The sequence below is a fragment of the Salmo trutta genome, chromosome 13 (assembly GCF_901001165.1).
Source record: "Salmo trutta chromosome 13, fSalTru1.1, whole genome shotgun sequence".
Lineage (NCBI taxonomy): Eukaryota > Metazoa > Chordata > Actinopteri > Salmoniformes > Salmonidae > Salmo > Salmo trutta.
In genome coordinates this window covers 84,368,011-84,387,641 of record NC_042969.1, presented here as the reverse complement: position 1 = coordinate 84,387,641, position 19,631 = coordinate 84,368,011, and the positions used below count along the sequence as shown (strand labels likewise).

General features: G+C 43.7%; 2 protein-coding genes and 1 long non-coding RNA gene across 3 annotated transcripts in view; all 3 read right to left on the bottom strand.

The window, feature by feature from the left end:
* Positions 1-3,639: 3,639 nt before the first annotated feature.
* Positions 3,640-11,937, bottom strand: LOC115206635 (extracellular calcium-sensing receptor-like). The gene is made up of 11 exons (XM_029773807.1): positions 11,693-11,937; positions 10,641-10,819; positions 10,324-10,427; positions 9,788-9,967; positions 9,085-9,485; positions 8,754-8,949; positions 5,119-5,328; positions 4,922-5,045; positions 4,546-4,739; positions 4,170-4,451; positions 3,640-4,062 (listed from the first exon to the last, which is right to left on the bottom strand). The coding sequence occupies exons 1-11, from the start codon at positions 11,935-11,937 to the stop codon at positions 3,640-3,642; spliced, it is 2,538 nt and encodes an 845-aa protein (XP_029629667.1).
* An 833-nt stretch (positions 11,938-12,770) lies between these two features.
* LOC115204964 (uncharacterized) lies at positions 12,771-13,234 on the bottom strand. The gene is made up of 2 exons (XR_003880542.1): positions 12,978-13,234; positions 12,771-12,923 (listed from the first exon to the last, which is right to left on the bottom strand). It is a non-coding gene; the product is annotated as an uncharacterized LOC115204964 (long non-coding RNA).
* Positions 13,235-14,001: 767 nt separating this feature from the next.
* The window catches only part of plch1 (phospholipase C, eta 1), a 138,231-nt gene continuing 132,601 nt past the window's right edge, over positions 14,002-19,631 (bottom strand). Inside the window, exons 21-22 of the mRNA XM_029774038.1 lie at positions 18,073-18,505; positions 14,002-17,169 (exon numbers count right to left, since the gene is read on the bottom strand). Of these exons, the coding sequence (XP_029629898.1) occupies positions 14,345-17,169; positions 18,073-18,505 (3,258 nt within the window). The 3' untranslated portion in view covers positions 14,002-14,344. The remainder of the gene's footprint in view (positions 17,170-18,072; positions 18,506-19,631) is intronic.

Here is a 19,631-nt window from a genome sequence, read left to right as displayed (position 1 = left end):
AGAATTTGTTCTTAACTGACTTGCCAAGTTAAATAAAGGTAAAATTAAAAAAAATTCAAATAAAAGTTCCTCTCTCCACTGATCTGAAATATGAACACTAGGTGGAGGTATTATGCCTGCTAGGTATTTGCTTGTCACTCTTTCAACACAAATAAAGGATAGTAGACAAGTATAGTAACAGAGTATGATGGTCTCAAATTGTTTTAAGTAGTTATTTTTCCTTCTCCAACATTCTATTTCTTTCACGCCAAGATAGTTTCCACTTCTGTTAGAAAAGGAAAGAAGAACCTTTTATGTTTAGAGTTTGATGACTAGAAAGATATTTATTCATTTTGTCAGTACCCTAGTGATGTGTAGTGATCTACTATTGATTAGAATTATGTTCTGTGATGAAATATCAATCAGATTAATACATGATTAAGTTATTTGGGCTGTTAAGTAGGCTTTTGATTTCATCTGCATATGCGTGTGGCTTTAATCTTCATTATCCCTGATGAGTGGATCCCTGATGAGTAGATTTCTGCATTCATTTTTTTTTAATCAATCAATTAATTAAAGAATAAAAGAGCATAACATTCCTGCTCCATCTAAAGGCTTCTGCTCCCATATTCATTCATACATGAATTAATTATTCATCAAAGTCAATTTTTTATTTAAGAAAACATTCTGACTTCAAAGGAGCTGCTTGAATGTGTTTTTATTGAACCTTAGCAAATGACAAAGATTTATGTAATTAAAAACAGTCTCATACGGGAAAAGAATTACACGCTTCATAAAATATGAAAGGAATTAACATTTTTATTAACGTACGTAATTTAAAAGACTTGGTGTGTGTGTTTTCAGAACTGGCTTTCAGGTGAGAAATCGATGTCATTAAAGTCAATCGATGATGGTAAAGGAGAGTCATGTAGTGATTCAAATCAAGACGTACTAAGTGTTGACACTACTAGCAGGGTAGGAAAGTTTGTGTCCATCAACTTGTTTTGGTATTGTCTGAAAAGTTGGTGCTTGTGGGTTTTATACAATGTCTTTATTTGTTCTGTTTAACCATACAAGTGATTAACTAAACACATTGAAGACAATATTATATTATAAACTGGGTGGTTCGAGCCCTGAATGCTGATTGGATGAAAGCCGTGGTATGTCAGACCATATACCATGGGTATGACAAAACATTTATTTTTACTTCTCTAATTACGTTGGTAACCAGTTTATAATAGCAATAAGGCACCTCGGGGGTTTGTGTCATATGGCTAATATACAAAGGCTAACGGCTGTGTCCTAGCACTCCATGTTGTGTTGTGCGTAAGAACAGCCTTTAGCCGTGGTATATTGGCCATATACCACACCCTCTCGGGCCTTATTGCTTAATTCTATAATGTTGTCATGATGTTGGCCTGTGGGTAAGGTTTATGACCACCCATAAATACCTTTCTCCCTTTCCTCACTCTTGACTCTACAGAAGGACTCTTGAATAGCCTTTGAGAGTCTGGGAACATCAAAAGGTGGGGGGAAAGGAACCATATTTCGGTAATCCAACCAGTTGAAAATAAGCGTTGGTACTCAATGAATATGATGCCAGATCAGTTGGCGTCTGAGACATTATGACTGATAACAGGACGACATAAACTGTATCTTGGAAAGTCTACACATTCTAGTTATCAGATTCACATGGAATTGTTGTGCAATTTAAATGTTTAAATATAAAACTATTTGTGAAAAGATGAAATGTAATTTTAGCTTCCAAATGAGAGAATTGGGTTTTCATAAGGTTAAAGCTCTGCTCACTCAGTGGCCCCGCCCATGTGAAGAGACATTGGTTATAAACTATGAAACACGCCCGTCTCTCCCCTCCGATATAAAGCCCTTGACGAAAATGTAACTTTCTGTTCCGAGGACGATAGGACGACGGTCCATACGTTAAAAGGGACTAACATGTCAACTACAGAACTAAGCCAACCTCAGCGTGAGCTTTGGTTGCGAATGGTATGAACTTTGAACTCTTATTCACTAAAGAAGTGAGACATCCTAGCCGTTGAGTTAGCAACAGCAGCTGTAAATGTGGGCTAGGAAAGGACGGACAACGCATTCAGTCTACCACACAACGACGATACTACAACGTATCCAGTTTACCACCAGAGACACTATTCAATGGACAAGGAAGATCTATCTCTGTTGGGCAACACGGCCTTCCATCTACAACCAACCTATTGAAGCGCAGCTCAGAGTAAATATTTATTGCATTTTCCTTTTCCAAATAGGCGTTTATTTAGAATGCATAAGATTCTATATTTACGATAGCACAGCTTCTCCCTTTGTTCTTCAGTCCTCCTTTCATTCAAGCCCAACCTTCTCTTTGTGTAACCAGCCGTCATACAGGTTCCGTCCCCCAGGGACGTTTACTTGTAGGACATAATTAGTCATCAATGTATGATCCATTCTGTGTTTATATGTAATTCTGTGCGATTATTTAGGTATTTAGTAAATAAATAATTAAACCAAAGTTTGTATTGCTGATTCAACTTGTTAGCCAGGGTTCGTGAAGATAACCAAGAATTTACAACTTTCAGATGAGACTGAAACAAGGTGAGGATTGAATATTGACTGCTATTGATGTAAAAGATTACCAGGTCTTTAAGAGTTGATTCGGAAGATAACAGCTCTATAAACATTCTTTCGTGGTGCCCCGACTTTCTAGTTAATTATTTACCTGATTAGCTTAATCAGGTAATATTAATTACAGAGAAATTATTTTTTAGAATAGCATGTCATATCACTTAATTCGGCATAGAGTGTCCTGGTGGTTTCTAATTGGACATCATGTGTTTGTTGGTGGTTTCTATTTGTCCATCATGTGTTTCTTGGTGGTTTCTAATTGGACATCATGTGTTTCCTGGTGGTTTCTAATTGGACATCATGTGTTTCCTGGTGGTTTCTAATTGGACATCATGTGTTTGTTGGTGGTTTTTATTTGGACATCATGTGTTTGTTGGTAGTTTCTAATTGGACATCATGTGTTTGTTGGTGGTTTCTATTTGGACATCATGTGTTTGTTGGTAGTTTCTAATTGGACATCATGTGTTTGTTGGTGGTTTCTATTTGGACATCATGTGTTTGTTGGTAGTTTCTAATTGGACATCATGTGTTTGTTGGTAGTTTCTAATTGGACATCATGTGTTTGTTGGTAGTTTCTAATTGGACATCATGTGTTTGTTGGTGGTTTCTAATTGGACATCATGTGTTTCCTGGTGGTTTCTATTTGGACATCATGTGTTTGTTGGTGGTTTCTATTTGGACATCATGTGTTTCCTGGTGGTTTCTAATTGGACATCATGTGTTTCCTGGTGGTTTCTATTTGGACATCATGTGTTTCCTGGTGGTTTCTAATTGGACATCATGTGTTTCCTGGTGGTTTCTAATTGGACATCATGTGTTTCCTGGTGGTTTCTAATTGGACATCATGTGTTTGTTGGTGGTTTCTATTTGGACATCATGTGTTTGTTGGTGGTTTCTATTTGGACATCATGTGTTTCCTGGTGGTTTCTAATTGGACATCATGTGTTTGTTGGTAGTTTCTAATTGGACATCATGTGTTTGTTGGTGGTTTCTATTTGGACATCATGTGTTTGTTGGTGGTTTCTATTTGTCCATCATGTGCTTCTTGGTGTTTCTCTCTGGTCTCAGGAGGATGATGAAACACTTTGGAGAAAACAGACAGAACAGCAGCCCAAAGCTGGAAGCTAAGATGGCGAATATCTCCACAGCGTCTGCGTACTTCCCAGGAGAGCTGACGTAGGCAGGGACGAAGGAGATCCACACGGCACAGAAGATCAGCATGCTGAAGGTGATGAACTTGGCCTCGTTGAAGTTGTCAGGGAGTTTCCTGGCCAGGAAGGCTAAGAGGAGACAGAGGGAGGCCAGCAGGCCGATGTAGCCCAGCACCAGAGAGAAGCCGACCACAGAGCCCACCTCACACTCCAGGATGACCTTAGACCCCTTGAGGCCTAGGTCACGGTAAGGCAGGGGAGGACTTATCGACAGCCACACGGCACAGATGATCACCTGCGTTTACAAACACAATTACAAACTCAGCTTACTCATCTTATACAGTAAAGTACTAATTCATTCAGTTAGGTGACTTGAAGTTATTTCAAAATTAAAGCTCTCACCTGAACACTAGTAAAGAGGAAGACACTCCCTCTCTGCTGAACGGGTCCAAACCACCTCATCAGCTGCCCAGCACCGGGCCTGGCTGAGCGGAACGCAGCCAGAACCACGATGGTCTTGACAAGGAGGCAGGAGAGACAGAGCACGAAGATGACCCCAAACGCCGCCTGGCGGATCCGACACGCCCACACCGAGGGACGCCCAATGAACACCAACGAACACAGGAAGCAGAGCTTGAGTGACAGGAGAAGCAGGAAACTCAGGTCTGAGTTGTTGGCCCGCACCTGGAATGAGAAGAATGGTTAGACATACATGATACCATAGAAGAGTTCTCCATTTTATCCCTTACCCGATTTAACTCTTTATCAAAGCTCTTACCAGAGGGGTGTGGCGGTGGTACACAAAGAGCATAAACACAGCCGCTGTTGCCACAGTGCCGCACACGGCAACAGTGGTCAGGGTGACGCCCATGGTGTCGTTGAAGGAGAGGAACTCGAGCTGACGAGGGACGCAGGCAGTCCGATTGCCGTTGGACCAGAACTCCAGAGGACAGTGGTCACATTGTAGAGAGCCTGGGAGATTGAACATGTTACTATGACAATTGAAAAGCATAATTACCTATTCAGTCTAATAAGTATTAATTAAGGTATAATATGTTATTCAAGAGAGGTCAGGTCAATAACGGCACAGCTAATTAAGAATGCCCTTTCATTGTCTTAAATTATATTCTACCCCAACTTCACAGTTCACTGACCTGTGGTGTTGCTGACCTCTCCCTCAGCACAGGGGATACAGTCGAAGCAGCAGACAGGCTCCCCCTTCTTCCTGGCTACACGGGTGCCTGGGGGACATCTGTCACTGCACACTGACAGAGGTACCTGTCCATGCCATGAAATGAATTTCAATTGAACAAAACCTTTCAGTTCATGTTTCAAAAATTGTCTTTCTTACCATATTAGATCCTGCGTTCCACTGGATGGCTGATTGGTCGATGAGGATATTGGACCCCTCTACTCGGCCAATCGTGACAAGTTTGAGCAACCCTTGGGGCGTGGCCTGCCAGTTCACAAGGTCGTAGACAGCAGGGACGTCCGCTCCCCGGAAATAAAACGGCTCCCCAAGTGGAGTGGTGAAGTTAACCTGGTTCAGGTGCTGCAACAGCTTGGAGAAGAGGAGACACAAACATGACCATCACACTGTTATTATGATGTAATAACTCAAAAACCAGGGTTGGGTAGGTTACTTTCTAAATGTAATCTGTTACAGTTACATGTCCAAAATTGTAATCGGTAATGTAACTTGTGGATTACCCAAACTCAGTAACGTAATCTGATTTACTTTCCCCTTAAGAGGCATTTGAAGAAGACAAAAATGTATGTTACCAATTGAATGACATCTATTGCAGGTTAAATTAATGTTAAAGTTTACATAGCTGGCCATATATGGATGTTAAATTTTACTAAATGGGTTGGTAATGTTGGCTTCTTCCAACCTATTGTTTTCTACTACATATAATAATACGATTACATTATATCTTTACATTAAAAACCAAAGTTAAAAACTCTTGAATGGGTAGGTGTATCAAAACTTTGGACTGTTACTGTATATATATATATATATATATATATATATATATATCAGCAAATATATATATATATATATATATATATACATACATACATACATACATACAGTATTGAAGTGTTAAAAAAAAGTAATATATTTCATATTTGAGATTCTTCAAAGTAGCCACTCTTTGCTTTGATGACAGCTTTGCACACTCTTGTCCTTCTCTCAACCAGCTTCATGAGGTAGACATCTGGAATGCATTTTAATTAACAGGTGTGCCTTGTTATAAATTAATTTGTGGAATTATTTCCTTCTTAATGCGTTTGAGCCATTCAGTTGTGTTGTGACAAGGTAGAGGTGGTATACAGAAGATAGACCTATTTGGTAAAAAAAACAAGTCCATATTATGGCAAGAGCAGGTCAAATAAGCAAAGAGAAACGACAGTCCATCATTACTTTAAGACATGAAAGTCAGTCACAAAAACCATCAGGCACTATGATGAAACTGGCTCTCATGCAGACCCACCATTGTGTCTTTGTGAGACGCAGAGTAGGTGAGCGGATGATCTCCGTATGTGTGGTTCCCACCGTGAAGCATGGAGGAGGAGGTGTGGTGGTGTGGGGGTGCTTTGCTGGTGACTGTCTGTGATGTATTTACAATTCAAGGCACACTTAACCAGCATTGCTACCACAGCATTCTGCAGCGATACGCCATCCCATCTGGTTTGCGCTTAGTGGGACTATCATTTGTTTTTCAGCAGGACAATGACCCAACACACCTCCAGGCTGTGTAAGGGCTATTTGACCAAGAAGGATAGTTATGGAGTGCTGCATCAGATGACCTGGCCTCCCCAATCACCCAACCTCAACCCAATTGAGATGGTTTGGGATGAGTTGTACCGCAGAAGTTAAGGAAAATCAGCCAACAAGTCCTTAGCTTATGTGGGAACTCCATCAAGACTGTTGGAAAAGCATTCCAGGTGAAGCTAGTTGAGAGAATGCCAAGAGTGTGCAAAGCTTTCATCAAGGCAAAGGGTGGCTACGTTGAAGAATCCCAAATATGAAATATATTTGATTTTTTTAACACTTTTTTGGTTACTACATGATTCCATATGTCATTTCATAGTTTTGATGTCTTCAATATCATTCTACAATCTGGAAAATAGTAAAAATAAAGAAAAACCCTTGAATGAGAAGGTGTGTCCAAACTTTTGACTGGTACTGTATATATATATATATATATATATATATATATATATATATATATATATATATATATATATATATATATAATTTAGATGTCAAAAAATGGATGTAGCAACTACAGCAAGGCTGCCCAACCCTCTTCCTAGAGATCTACTGTCCTGTAGGTTATCACTCCAACCCTCTTCCTGGAGATCTACTGTCCTGTAGGTTATCTCTCCAACCCTCTTCCTGTAGATCTAATGTCCTGTAGGTTATCACTCCAACCCTCTTCCTGGAGATCTACTGTCCTGTAGGTTATCTCTCCAACCCTCTTCCTGGAGATCTACTGTCCTGTAGGTTATCTCTCCAACCCTCTTCCTGGAGATCTACTGTCCTGTAGGTTATCACTCCAACCCTCTTCCTGGAGATCTACTGTCCTGTAGGTTATCACTCCAACCCTCTTCCTGGAGATCTAATGTCCTGTAGGTTTTCAGTCCAACCCTAATTTAGAGTATCTGAATCAGCTAGTTAAGGTCTTGTTGAGAAGCTAATTAGTAGAATCAGGTGTGTTAAATTAGGGTTGGACTGAAAACCCACAGGATGGTAGATCTCCAGGAACTGGGTTGGGCAGCCCTGAACTACAGATTGCCGCTTGAAGTCTATCAAAAGTGTATGAGTTTGAGCTTTTTGTCCAATAGGTGTCATGGAATCCCCCAGTACTCCTGCTCATTCCATGCAGCAGTTCCGGGGGTCTACGTCACCAGCCTCTAGGTGTCACTGAACTGGACTCATTACGTTCCCATTCCCCCCTGGTTAGTAATTGTAAATATGTGCCCTCTGTTCACCATTGTCTTTTCAGTTATTGTTCCCTTGTCCGTTGGTGTTGTGAGTACCTGTGCTTTGTTGTTGCGGCTTTTGTGCTGCGTGTATTGTGTAGTCGTTATTACGGGTCTCGTCCAGTGTATTTATTAGAGGTTTAACTTTGCTCTTTTGTTTGGGTTACATCCCTGTGTTTTTGTATACGTGTTTGTTTTGGGCTTCGTCCCCGTGCCTTTCATGGCATGTTGTATTTTTACTTGGAGTATTAAAACCCCCTTTTACGAATTCCTGCGCCTGTCTCCAATCCTTTATACAATGTTACATTAGGCCTATGAATTTATTTAATTTATCTGCATGAATTAGATTGAGGAATAAAACCACACTTTTAATCCATAGGCTGTGATCCGCAATATGTAACTGTTGCAAGAGTGCATTTTTCGCAGGCTGTCCCACTGGTTTCAAACACAATGATTGATAGGCAGCTTAAACTTCTTGAATTCAATCGGGTTCAAATAGACATTTAGATTTGTGAACAGCCATCCACAACAACCACAATCCGTAAGGCGCAAATAGCTAAATGAGAGAGCAGCAGTGAGATTTACATCAATGCACTATGTAGATATCAATAATAAGTGATATCCGTATCGCCGTAGACTTAATTTAAATGTGCGCCTTTTTTCCATGCTCGTTTGAACGTTATTGAGAAACCAGAGAAGTGTAAAATACTTTTTTTCCTCAAACATAATTTCTGAATTTAAAAGTAATCTTCGAAGTAATCGTCTAGTTTTTGAAAAGTCTCTGTAATCTGATTACAATATTTTTGCTGGTAAAGGATTACATTTACTGTTTTTTTGTAATCCCTTACATGTAACGAATTACATTTAATCCGTTACTCCCCAACCTTGCTCAAAATATATCCCCATAGCAACTATTAAGTGGACATGAATATTTAATTATATTAATTAACATTTGCACAAGCAATTCTACTGAACATGCAATAGATGTGTGTGTACCTCTGCTGGGCTGATGTTGTGAGGAGGGGAGCAGGTGAAGCTGGTGCCCCAGGTAGGGCTGTCTCTGTGGGGGCAGGACAGCAGGCTGTGGAGAGCATGGGCTGCAGCATACACAGCCAGGTACACATTATAGGTTACTCTCAGCTGAGAGGTATCTGTGAAAGGGCTCTGCACCACCTCCAGAGTCTCTGCCCCACTGCAGGAGGCCAGGCGTGGACGGGGGGAACTGGTGGTGGGAGGAGGAGGGTGTGGTAGTGACTCTGAGGGGGTCGGAGGAAGGGGAGAGGGGAGCAGAGACGTGTCGTGTGCATGTGCTGCTCCAGGGCTACACCCAAACTCCGTTTCCCAGAGTTCCTTCAACAGCACATCTCCGGGACGACGAGAGGGGTGGAGACTTCGAAGGTGGGCCTCAAAGCCAGGCATAGGTGCACTACGGATAGCCACACCCACAACGCCCCGAGAGACATTAAAGAGGGCGGGGTTCCGTAGCAGTTGTCCGCTGGTGCTCCATGCCTCACTGGCCAGAAACTGCCTGTCCGTCACGTTTCTCCTCCCCAGCTCCAGGAGTAACGCCCCTATGTCAGTGTACCAGAGGAAGACTAGGATCACACGTGCTGTCGAGGCCTCGACCGTGTCTGCTGCTCGCTCCACATCCCTCACCAGGTTCGCCCGGTTGATGGTCTCAAAGAACGCCAGGCACACCCCCGTCCCCCGAACCGCCGCCTCAAACACCTGGTGATCAAATACGAAGCACAGGGAGCGCGACAAACAGTCAAAATACTGATGTACAAGTTAAAAATAAAATACAACAGTATCCAGTATTAGAAATACCATCAATTTCTTTGCAATTTTGTAATATGTAAATTCTACATTTCTGTAAACAGTGACCAAGAATTAATAAAGTCAAAGTCAAAAGTCAAAGTTAATATAAAGAAACATATAACTTACTAAATAATAATAAATAAAACAACAGACAAGTGTCTTCAATAAAGAAGAGCAGCAACCAACAACAAAATGAAAAGATAAAGAAAGACCTGTATGGCCTGACGACCGTAGTCATTGTCTGCAGCGATAGCCCCGACCCAGGTCCATCCCAACAGCCAGGTGAGCCGGGCCATGGTGAGGGCCTGGTAGACATCACTGGGGATGGTCCTGAAGAAGTTAGGGAACTCCAGTCTGTCACTGAGACAGCCACAGCTGGCCTGGTAACTGATCTGAGGATAACACCATTAAATCAATCATTTCTCACTAAATACCAGACCAGATGAATTATAATTAATTAAAGCATTATGGCAATCTTTCTAGGTATGTATTTCCTGGTTGTAGAGAGAGACTGAGAGCAGATCAACACAATAACGTTAATAACATTTTAATGAAGTACTAATTACCCTCCTAAAATTTCTCAGTAAATACTAGACAATCTGAAATATGATGAATTAAAGCAATATGGTAATGTTTCTAGCCACAGTATTTCCTGGTTGTGTAGAGAGAGAGAGAGAGAGAGAGAGAGAGAGAGAGAGAGAGAGAGAGAGAGAGAGAGAGAGAGAGAGAGAGAGAGAGAGAGACTGACCACAGGCACAGAGAGGGGCCCCAGGGTCCTGGCCAGGATGATGGCCTGAGTGGAAGATGCATCACCAATGACCAGAGGAACATGGGAGTCACTTGATGGCCATGCTGGACAGGATACACATAACATATAAACATGATTCTATAATCAGAACGACATGATAGCATACATGAGCTATTTGCTATTAATTTAGTGTAGGATCTTCACAATATTAATGGCTATTTGGTGAATACTTTTCAATACTTTTGAATTTTAGGTAAAGGTTATGCTTAGGTTGAGGTTAGAATCACATTTGAAGTTAGAAAGCTCTGTAGTTTCACATCTGAGGTTCCCCCCTGACACCAGGGCCAGTGCCCCTCGCAAGCTCCAGGGGTGCTGACCACAGCTGTCCAGGACACGGTAGCCCAGCCGGACTCCCGGCAGCAGGAAGGGGTTACGGTTAATCTCGTCCACTGCAAACACCAGTGCGTGCACCCATCTCAACGGTTCCTCCTGAAAACTGAGAACAGGGATGTGAGATGAGAAGGTAAACATGAGAGATAGAAAGAGAGGGAGAGGGATAGAGAGAGAGAGAGATAGAGAGGGAGAGAGATAGAGAGAGAGATGACAGATCAAAATTCAACATGTGTATTTGAGCATGATGTAACCTTGTAATCAGATTAATGTGATTGATCATGAGGAGAAACAACATTCAAACTTAATAAACAGCACCAAAAAAATTAATTCACGTTGAACATCAATCTTATCCGTCTAGACTGAGAATCAAGTTGACAATGGAAAAATGCCACACTCTATAACATCAAGATTATTTAAGTGTTTTGCATTTTCAAGAAATATGCCTTCCCTCATTGTACTCAGATAAAGAGAGCACCATGCTAAACATCTGAGGAGAAAACAATGATACTTTAAGCAAATAAGTTAGACAAAAAACAAAGATCACAATTAAATGTTAGTTGTTTTTGCAGACAATTTGTTAACATCAGATTTGAAATTGATTGCAAAACGATGAACATTTCATTTTTGAAGTGATTACGATTCTGTGTAAAAAAAAAAAAGCAAAAGGAACATTTTCCATTCCAGTACTGTGAAACGGGAAGCAGTGGAAGGACAAAACATCTTCTGAAGAGAACAACATTCAGATCAAATCATTACATGAACAAAAAAAAAGTTTTAAAAGAAAGATGATTCAAATGAAGGAAAAGTACCCCTGCTAAAATGAAATGCTGTTACAAAATAAAAAATAAATAAAAAATCAGTTAACCTCAAAAGAATAAACAAAGATAGAATTTCACATCCTTTGAAAGAAAAGTCACAAGAAAAGGTCAAAGTGCGATTAAAAAAAAAGAGGAGAGAAATAACCAAAGGAACTTACTTGACACAGGACTGCAGGTCAGGGTGTTGGCTGAAGCTCAGGTCTGGAGCAGGGGAGAGGTTATGGATAGGGAAGACAGCCCCGATCACCACATCACCTTCCTGGGATAGACCAAGGTCATCCAGACCGACTGAATGGTCCCATCGTGAACACACGGTTGCCTGAGCCATCCCTACCCCATCCCTGACCAGCCAGGGCAGTAGCAAGGGAATGGCCGGTGTCAGCCAGGTGAACCAGGGGGACATGGGGGAGCTCCTCTGGACACACAGGCAGGCAGGAAGTTGACCAGACCAGACCAAAACCACCCCCAAGGCAGTTTCTATATACTGGTAAAAACATGAAACGCTACAGCACAGTGATATTGATATAATGTACAGATGAGTTACAAGAGTGTAAAGATTGTGATCAGAAATCCTCCCTGTCTGAACATCCAGCCTGTTAACGGACTTCCTCCCTGTTAAGATGTAGCACAGATTAGCCTAAGTGGTTCTCCGTCAGGTGAAGACAAGCTTGAGCTGTTTGGGCAGTCAACAAGTCTCTATCTCCCAGCATTGGGTCTGACAGCAGCCTTCCCTGATCTGGCCCAGTGGAGGGTAAGGGAGGGTATTTATAATGACCAGAGATCATAGAGAATACATGGAGTAAACAAGATGACACACTGAGAATCTAAATCACAGGCCTCCTGAGTGTTGCTGACACAGAAAGATAAGTAAGGGTGACAGGGGGAATTCTTATTTTGAACAATATGTTTTTTGAGGATTTAGATAGCACACCTGTGACTATCTCTCATCTCCATTACTGCTCATTTCACAAGCAATTACATCCTATTATCTACCCATTATCCACACACAGCAAGATACAATAACACAGGCATTGAGGGGGGGGGGGGGCTGTGTGTGTGTGTGTGTGTGTGTGTGTGTGTTGTGTACATACCATGGCAAGATTACTTGTATACCTCAGTAGTTGCAACCTCGTTAAACAATTAAAAGAGTGTGAGAGAGACCCTGAAAGATAGTGGAATATAAAGATTGAGATAAGAGACACATCAATATAGAAAATAGAGGACAAACAGACACAATTGCCGTGTAAAAAGTTTCTGAATTTTATTGCATCGGTAGGAAAATGCTCACATTAATCTTCTGAGCGACCATACAAAGAAAATAAGACGGGTTTAACATTGAAAAGAAGAATAAAATCATGCAGCCTAGTCCAGCCCAAAAGCCTTATCTACCTAGTCCAGCCCAAAAGCCTTATCTACCTAGTCCAGCCCAAAAGCCTTATCTACCTAGTCCACTGTGTTTCTGTTCTTGTAACCATTTCAACTGAAAGAAAAAATGTAATAACCAGACCCAACATATTTTTTTGCAGTCTGTATTAAAGTAATTATAAAAGTAACAGCATTTAAACTCAAAAAGTATGTGGTAGTGTTTAAAATCGTAGAAAGCGAAAAGTCCGAGCAAGCAAACTCTATGTACTGTATTGTACTGTCTATGTACTGTATTGTACTGTCTATGTACTGTATTGTACAGTCTATGTACTGCATTGTACTGTATTGTACTGTCTATGTACTGTATTGTACCGCATTGTACTGTATTTTACTGTCTATGTACTGCATTGTACTGTATTGTACTGTATTGTATTGTACAGTCTATGTACTGTATAGTACTGTAGAGTACTGTATTGTACTGTATTGCACAGTCTATGTACTGTAGAGTTCTGTATTGTACTGCATTGTACTGTCTATGTATTGTATTGTATGGTACTGTCTATGTACTGTATTGTACTGTCTATGCACTGTCTATGTACTGTATTGTACTGTCTATGTACTGTCTACATACTCTATTGTACTGTCTATGTACTGTATTTCAACCAATCCCACTATTACTTGTTCTGTACAAAGACAGTAGTGCACTGTGATGTCTACAGATCGATGCATAGTCATGCTGGACATGTCCACGTTTAACATGCAGAAAACAGCTGTACCGTCAACTAAATAACACCACCGTCCATTAAAAACGAATGTACAGTAGAATATTTACAAACAACACTGACATAGAGAACACTTAGAGGAGAAAGGAAGACTTGAGGAAGCTCTGATGAAACCGATAACGTTCCTTAAAAGTGCCCCTCACTGGGTACACACACTGGTTGAATCAACGTTGTTTCCATGTCATTTCAACTAAATGACGTTGAACCAACGTGGAATAGACGTTGAATTGACGTCTGTGCCCAGCGGGCCTCTGATAATACCAATACACATTTAAAATGTACAAACGCCAAGACAACACTTCCCTTCAGAGTAAAACACATTTGGAAAGTTTCCAATTTTTTGCTTCATTGTAGGTGGAGTTCGCTTGAACAGGAAGTAGAATTACAGGAACAGGCAGGACAGGAAACAGGTACAATCAAAGTAGGAAGTGGTATACAGTCTGTTCCAAATTACATTTACAGAACATTCTGATCAGGACATTTTTACATTTACAGACAAAATGTCAGACCCAATCAGGTAGTTGACTTTATACCTGTATTATTGGACAGACCAACCAGGATATATATTTTTGTTTTTTCTCGGTTGTAAGCAGGAAGCTGATTTTCTGTGTTCTGGAAGTACATTATGCATCATTCTATGTAGGTGATAACCAGGAAGTGGGTTCAGAGTCTGAGCAGGAAGTAGACTTCCGGTTCTGATCTTATACAGGAGTCTGTGGGCAGCAGAGAGTCATCATGATAATGATCACCATAGTGATCTCCATATCCGTACCCTAGTGTGGCGCACGCCCCCTCAGGCAGCCCCCTGTCCTCCAGCTGGTCCAGGTAGCCCGCTATGTAGGAGCCTGTTGAGTGTCTGTTAGCTGGGGGGTTCTGACCTGCTGCTACTTTAGTACGCAGCACTACCCCTCCCACGCTGGAGGGGGCGCTCATATCCCGGGAATTCAGAGCCTCCTGCTGCCTCTCTCGAGCGCGATTGTTGATGTGACGCACACGGCTCTGGCTCCGAGAGGAAAGGCGGCGGGAGAGGAGGGGCGGGGATTCCTCCTGGGCGTCTGGGACAAAGTTTGAGGGGGGGCAGGGGCGTGATGGGGGAATGAAGGGTTTGGGGGGTAACTGAGGTAACTGGGGCAGCTGGGGAGACTGGGGTTTGTCCCGGTCTCTGTCATCCCCCTCCAGGGTGACTAGTTTGCGGAGCTGCTCAGTGAGGGGGTCTGCAGACTGCAGCCGTTGGGACAGACCCCCCAGGCCCCTCATCCTCCTCCGCTCCTTCATACACGGGGTGATGAAGCTGCGGCTGATGATGTTGTACTTGCTGTGGAAGTTGCAGGAAATGTCCTCTGATGTCAGGTCACCCAGAGACTTGGACTTGCAGGGGCTGGGGGCTGTGGGTGGTCTGGGGATAGGTAGAGGAGGGGCAAGGGTGGGGCCCGAGAGGGGCAGCGGTGGGGGGCCAGAACAGGGTTGGAACTGGGGCTGGGCCTGGGTGTGTGATTGGGGTCGGGGTTGGGTGTGTGATTGGGGTTGGGCCTGGGGCAGAGGCTGGGTATATGATTGGGGCTGGGGTTGCAAATGGGTGTAGGGGGATGCCGAGGCAGCAGAGAGCCTGAAGTAGTTGTAGTCTAGATGGCTATAGGCCACATCACAGTCTGAGATAGGGGAGTACAGGCCTCGGTCTCTGGGGAAGCTAACATACCTTGAACCAGACACACTAGACAGACCAGGCAGACACTCAGAGGAGGACAACTCATTCTGGAAGCAGGTTGATGCTTCACCCTGATCCTGACCTTCCCCTGTCCCACCCTGGTAGCCCCTGGTCTGTGGCTGGGTGTGCCCACCCTGGTAGCCCCTGGTCTGTGGCTGGGTGGGTCCACTGTAGCTGTGCTGCTGGGTGTAGGCTCTGGTAATGTCTCTGCTGTTCTCAAAGGAGAGCTCAGCCCTGCTGTGGGTGGAGGGGTGGCTGTTCAGGCGGAGGCTGCTGGGGTTGGGGGGCCTTTTGAAGAGGGAGGGCTGGGTTTGAGGGGTTATTGATGGGGTGTTGCGAGGGGAGGGCTGGTGTGAGGGTTGTTTGAGAGGGGAAGGACACTGGGAGAGTTGGGGTGCGTACCGGGGAGAGGGGTTTAGTTGGGTAAACTGGCTTTGGGGAGCAGCGTATTGTTCGGTTGGGCTGGTAGCGACCCAGGTACAGTTGTGTCTCGGTAAGGTGAGGGTAACCTCCAGTGGATCCTCGTCCACGTTAATCTCCACCTCCCTCAGATTACTTCCTGCTGAGTCCTGGCACAACAGCAACCGGTCAGACACTGTGCTGTTGACAGACGGACACCTGTAACCCCATGACAACCCCCATTCTCCCCCTGACCACAGCCCTGTAGGATCACTGACACCTCCATAGCCCTGTCCTGGTTCCTCCACCTCCACTACACCCCTCCGTGAGCCCACCCAGCTGCCGTTGGCCTCTGTCCCCAGGCGAGGAGGCACCTTGGCTGGGGAGGGCTCCAGCCTGCCCATAGGTGTGCTCTCCGCAGAGTCAGCCTGGATGTTGCCTATGGTCTGCTCCCTCAGGTTGTAGACAGAGACTGGAGACAAGACCTCCTCATCCAGGATGGTATAGACCTCCTCCAGCTCCGTGGTCTCAGGACTGGAGAAGAGAAGGGGGGCAGGAGGGTCTGCGTGGGAGGTCTTGGGGTGGGGTGAGAGTAGGTTGTGGTTTGCGTGGTTAGGTGTCTGGCTTGCCTTTCGAGGAGTGATAAGTCCGTTCATTGCCTTGCGGAGGGAGGTGGTGGTCTGTGGGTCTTTATATGGGGTGGTACATTCTACGGTGACCTTAGAGGGTGTGCTGGAGTCCTGGGCAGTGGAATGGAACAGACAGGACATGACACTGAGGACGTGGGGGTCAGAGTTCGTTGTGAGGTCATTCTGGTCAGCGGTGAGGTCAAACTGGCCAATCAGAGCAGAGATCGAGCCGCAGCTGGTGTCGTTGCCGAGGGATACAGCATCAATGAGTCGCGAGATGGTGCTGTCCTGCCGGGAGACGGGGCTCTGCAGATCAGACCGATCCACGTTGAGTGGGGAGAGGGGGGGCACAGAGGAAGAAGGGACAGAGGAAAGAGAGGAGGAGGAAGGTGCTAGAGTTGTACTATGTAATGTTGTCTCTGGTCTGCTCTCAGTAGGGATGTGTAAACAGTTGCTCTCTGTCTTTATTGACCTGCTCAGATAACGCAACGTCCTTTGGCGAGAGGAAATGCCCTCAGCTTTGATGGGTGGGTTGACTCTGTCCTTTAATTGCTCTTTGGAGTCACCATCCACACTTCCTCCTCCTTGGCCAATGACCAGGTAGGAGGTCTCGTCTAATTGGTCAAGCTCTGTGGTCTTATCCCGTGTGTTGTTGTGATTGGTGGAAGGGGTGGACACACTGTGTTCAAGGGAGGCGGATGATTCGATGAGGAGATCCACAGAGTGGGACCTGGGCCGGTCAAAGGGGGATGTTCCTATGTAAAACAGAGAAGTTAGACAGTCAGTAAATGTTCAAACATTTTCACAGACGTACGTAGAACACCAAGCCAACCAACAACCAACCGACACATTCCGTCCAACACGAGCCAATAGCAACACAGAGACGAATGGAATGTACCACCAAATACGACTGTGAGAGGGGGTTGGAAAATGAGGCTGTGCAGGTAACAGAAGGAACATCCATTTTTTGGGGGAAACATCCATTTTTTGGGGGAAACATCAATTTTGGAAGAGATGGTCAAATGGGATCAATTTTGGCAGTTAAAAAAAAGCTGAATTCTGATTTTGAAATAGTACTTTTACAAAGTTACATCAGTGGGATGATGTAATACTGGGATGTTTTAGGATGAGGCAACCTTAGGAGGTGTCTTGGTTTACCTGGCGGGATATCCTAGTCATTTCCCTACTTAAGAGAAGCACCACAGAGTGAAGAAGGAACAGAAAAGGCATGTTAAAGTATTGAGGAACAATAGATTGCCTGGATTTGTCAATTGAAACAGATTTTTCTTCTTCTATGTTTTGGAAAAAAGGACAGGTTAGAAACAAGACAACGGTTTACATTTCCACAAAAGACCCATAGCACTGTTTGTTTCAATGAGAGCGCAACACAACCAATGACAACTTCAACTCTAAGCATGACGTCACATGTAGCAACCAAACCAGACAAGACTAGTTGCTCTGCTTTTACAGGTAAACCAGGATCATGTATTACTCTGAGAAATAGGTAACATGATGCTGTAAAGTCATTCAAACAGAGAAAAGCACTGTTGTTTCTGCTTAGGTATCTATTTGAACATATTACTTGTTACAGAACATATTGTTTTTATTATCATGGTTGATGTAAGAGTGTGTGAGGTCTCCAGAGGAGGTCTACCCACCGATGAGTGTGTCTGCACCCAGGTCAGTGTGCTCCTGTTCGGGAGAGCAGAGGGAGAGCTGTCCCTGCAGTAGCCTCTCCAGAGGCATGGAGATGGGTCTGTGGGAGAGGGGGGCGTGAGGTGGGGGGCTCCTCTCCACCATTACCCTCTCCCTGTCCCTTTCACTGTCCTTGGACCCCTCCCTCCCAGCCCCTTCCCCGGCCCCCACTCTGTCCTTGCCGTCTGATATGGAGGCCTTGCGGTCTGATATGGAGGTGGAGGACTCAGCGAGCTTCATCTTGGTTTTCTTGCGTCGGTTGGTGGGGGCGCTGGCGGTGCGTCGGAGGAGGAGGTCACTGATGGAGCGTTTCCTGAGGGCCGAACCACAACTGGTGTCTACTGACGACTTAGAGGACCTGTTGAACAAGCCTCTGATGCCTCGCAGCTGACGACCCTGGTGGATGGAGAGAGGGAGGGGAGAGAGAGGGAGAGAGGAAGGGGGAGACGGGGATAGGGAGACAGGGAGGGGTATAGAGGGACATGGAGAGAGATAGGGAGAGAGAGTGAGGGGAGAGAGTGATGGGAGAGAGAGGAAGTATGAAGAGATAAGGGTGAGAGAGAGAAATTGTGTTTAGCTTTTTGCATAAAAATATGAATTGCATGATGCGAGGGGGAAGATAAAATAATATTTGTCATGCTTTTCAAGCACAGTATTCCAACCACAATGCACACAATATAGACTGAAAACACAGTAACACAATATAGACTGAAAACACAGTAACACAATATAGACTGAAAACACAGTAACACAATATAGACTGAAAACACAGTAACACAATATAGACTGAAAACACAGTAACACAATATAGACTGAAAACACAGTAACACACCATAGACTGAAAACACAGTAACACACTATAGACTGAAAACACAGTAACACAATATAGACTGAAAACACAGTAACACAATATAGACTGAAAACACAGTAACACAATATAGACTGAAAACACAGTAACACAATATAGACTGAAAACACAGTAACACAATATAGACTGAAAACACAGTAACACAATATAGACTGAAAACACAGTAACACACTATAGACTGAAAACACAGTAACACAATATAGACTGAAAACACAGTAACACAATATAGACTGAAAACACAGTAACACAATATAGACTGAAAACACAGTAACACAATATAGACTGAAAACACAGTAACACACTTTACACTTCACAAACCTAAATGTTTTCAGCAAATCAACACAAATTCTTTACATTCATTCAAATGAATTGAAATGAATGGCAGAGCTGGCATTTCCCCTTCCCCCCAGGTTAATCACAGGCAGAACACATGGGGAGAATCTCAATTGCATTTCCTTGATTCCTTGAGTCATCGCTCCTCGTCTCCTTCTCAAAACCCATTGGACAAGAACGTCAGAGGCCCTTGCCCTCTGACCTTCTCATCCAATCGGTCTTGAGAAGGAGGCGAGGAGAGAGGATGCGGGGAATCAAGGAAATGCAACTGAGAATTTCCCCATGGGTAAAAATGTCACACGTCATGACATCCCCATAGAT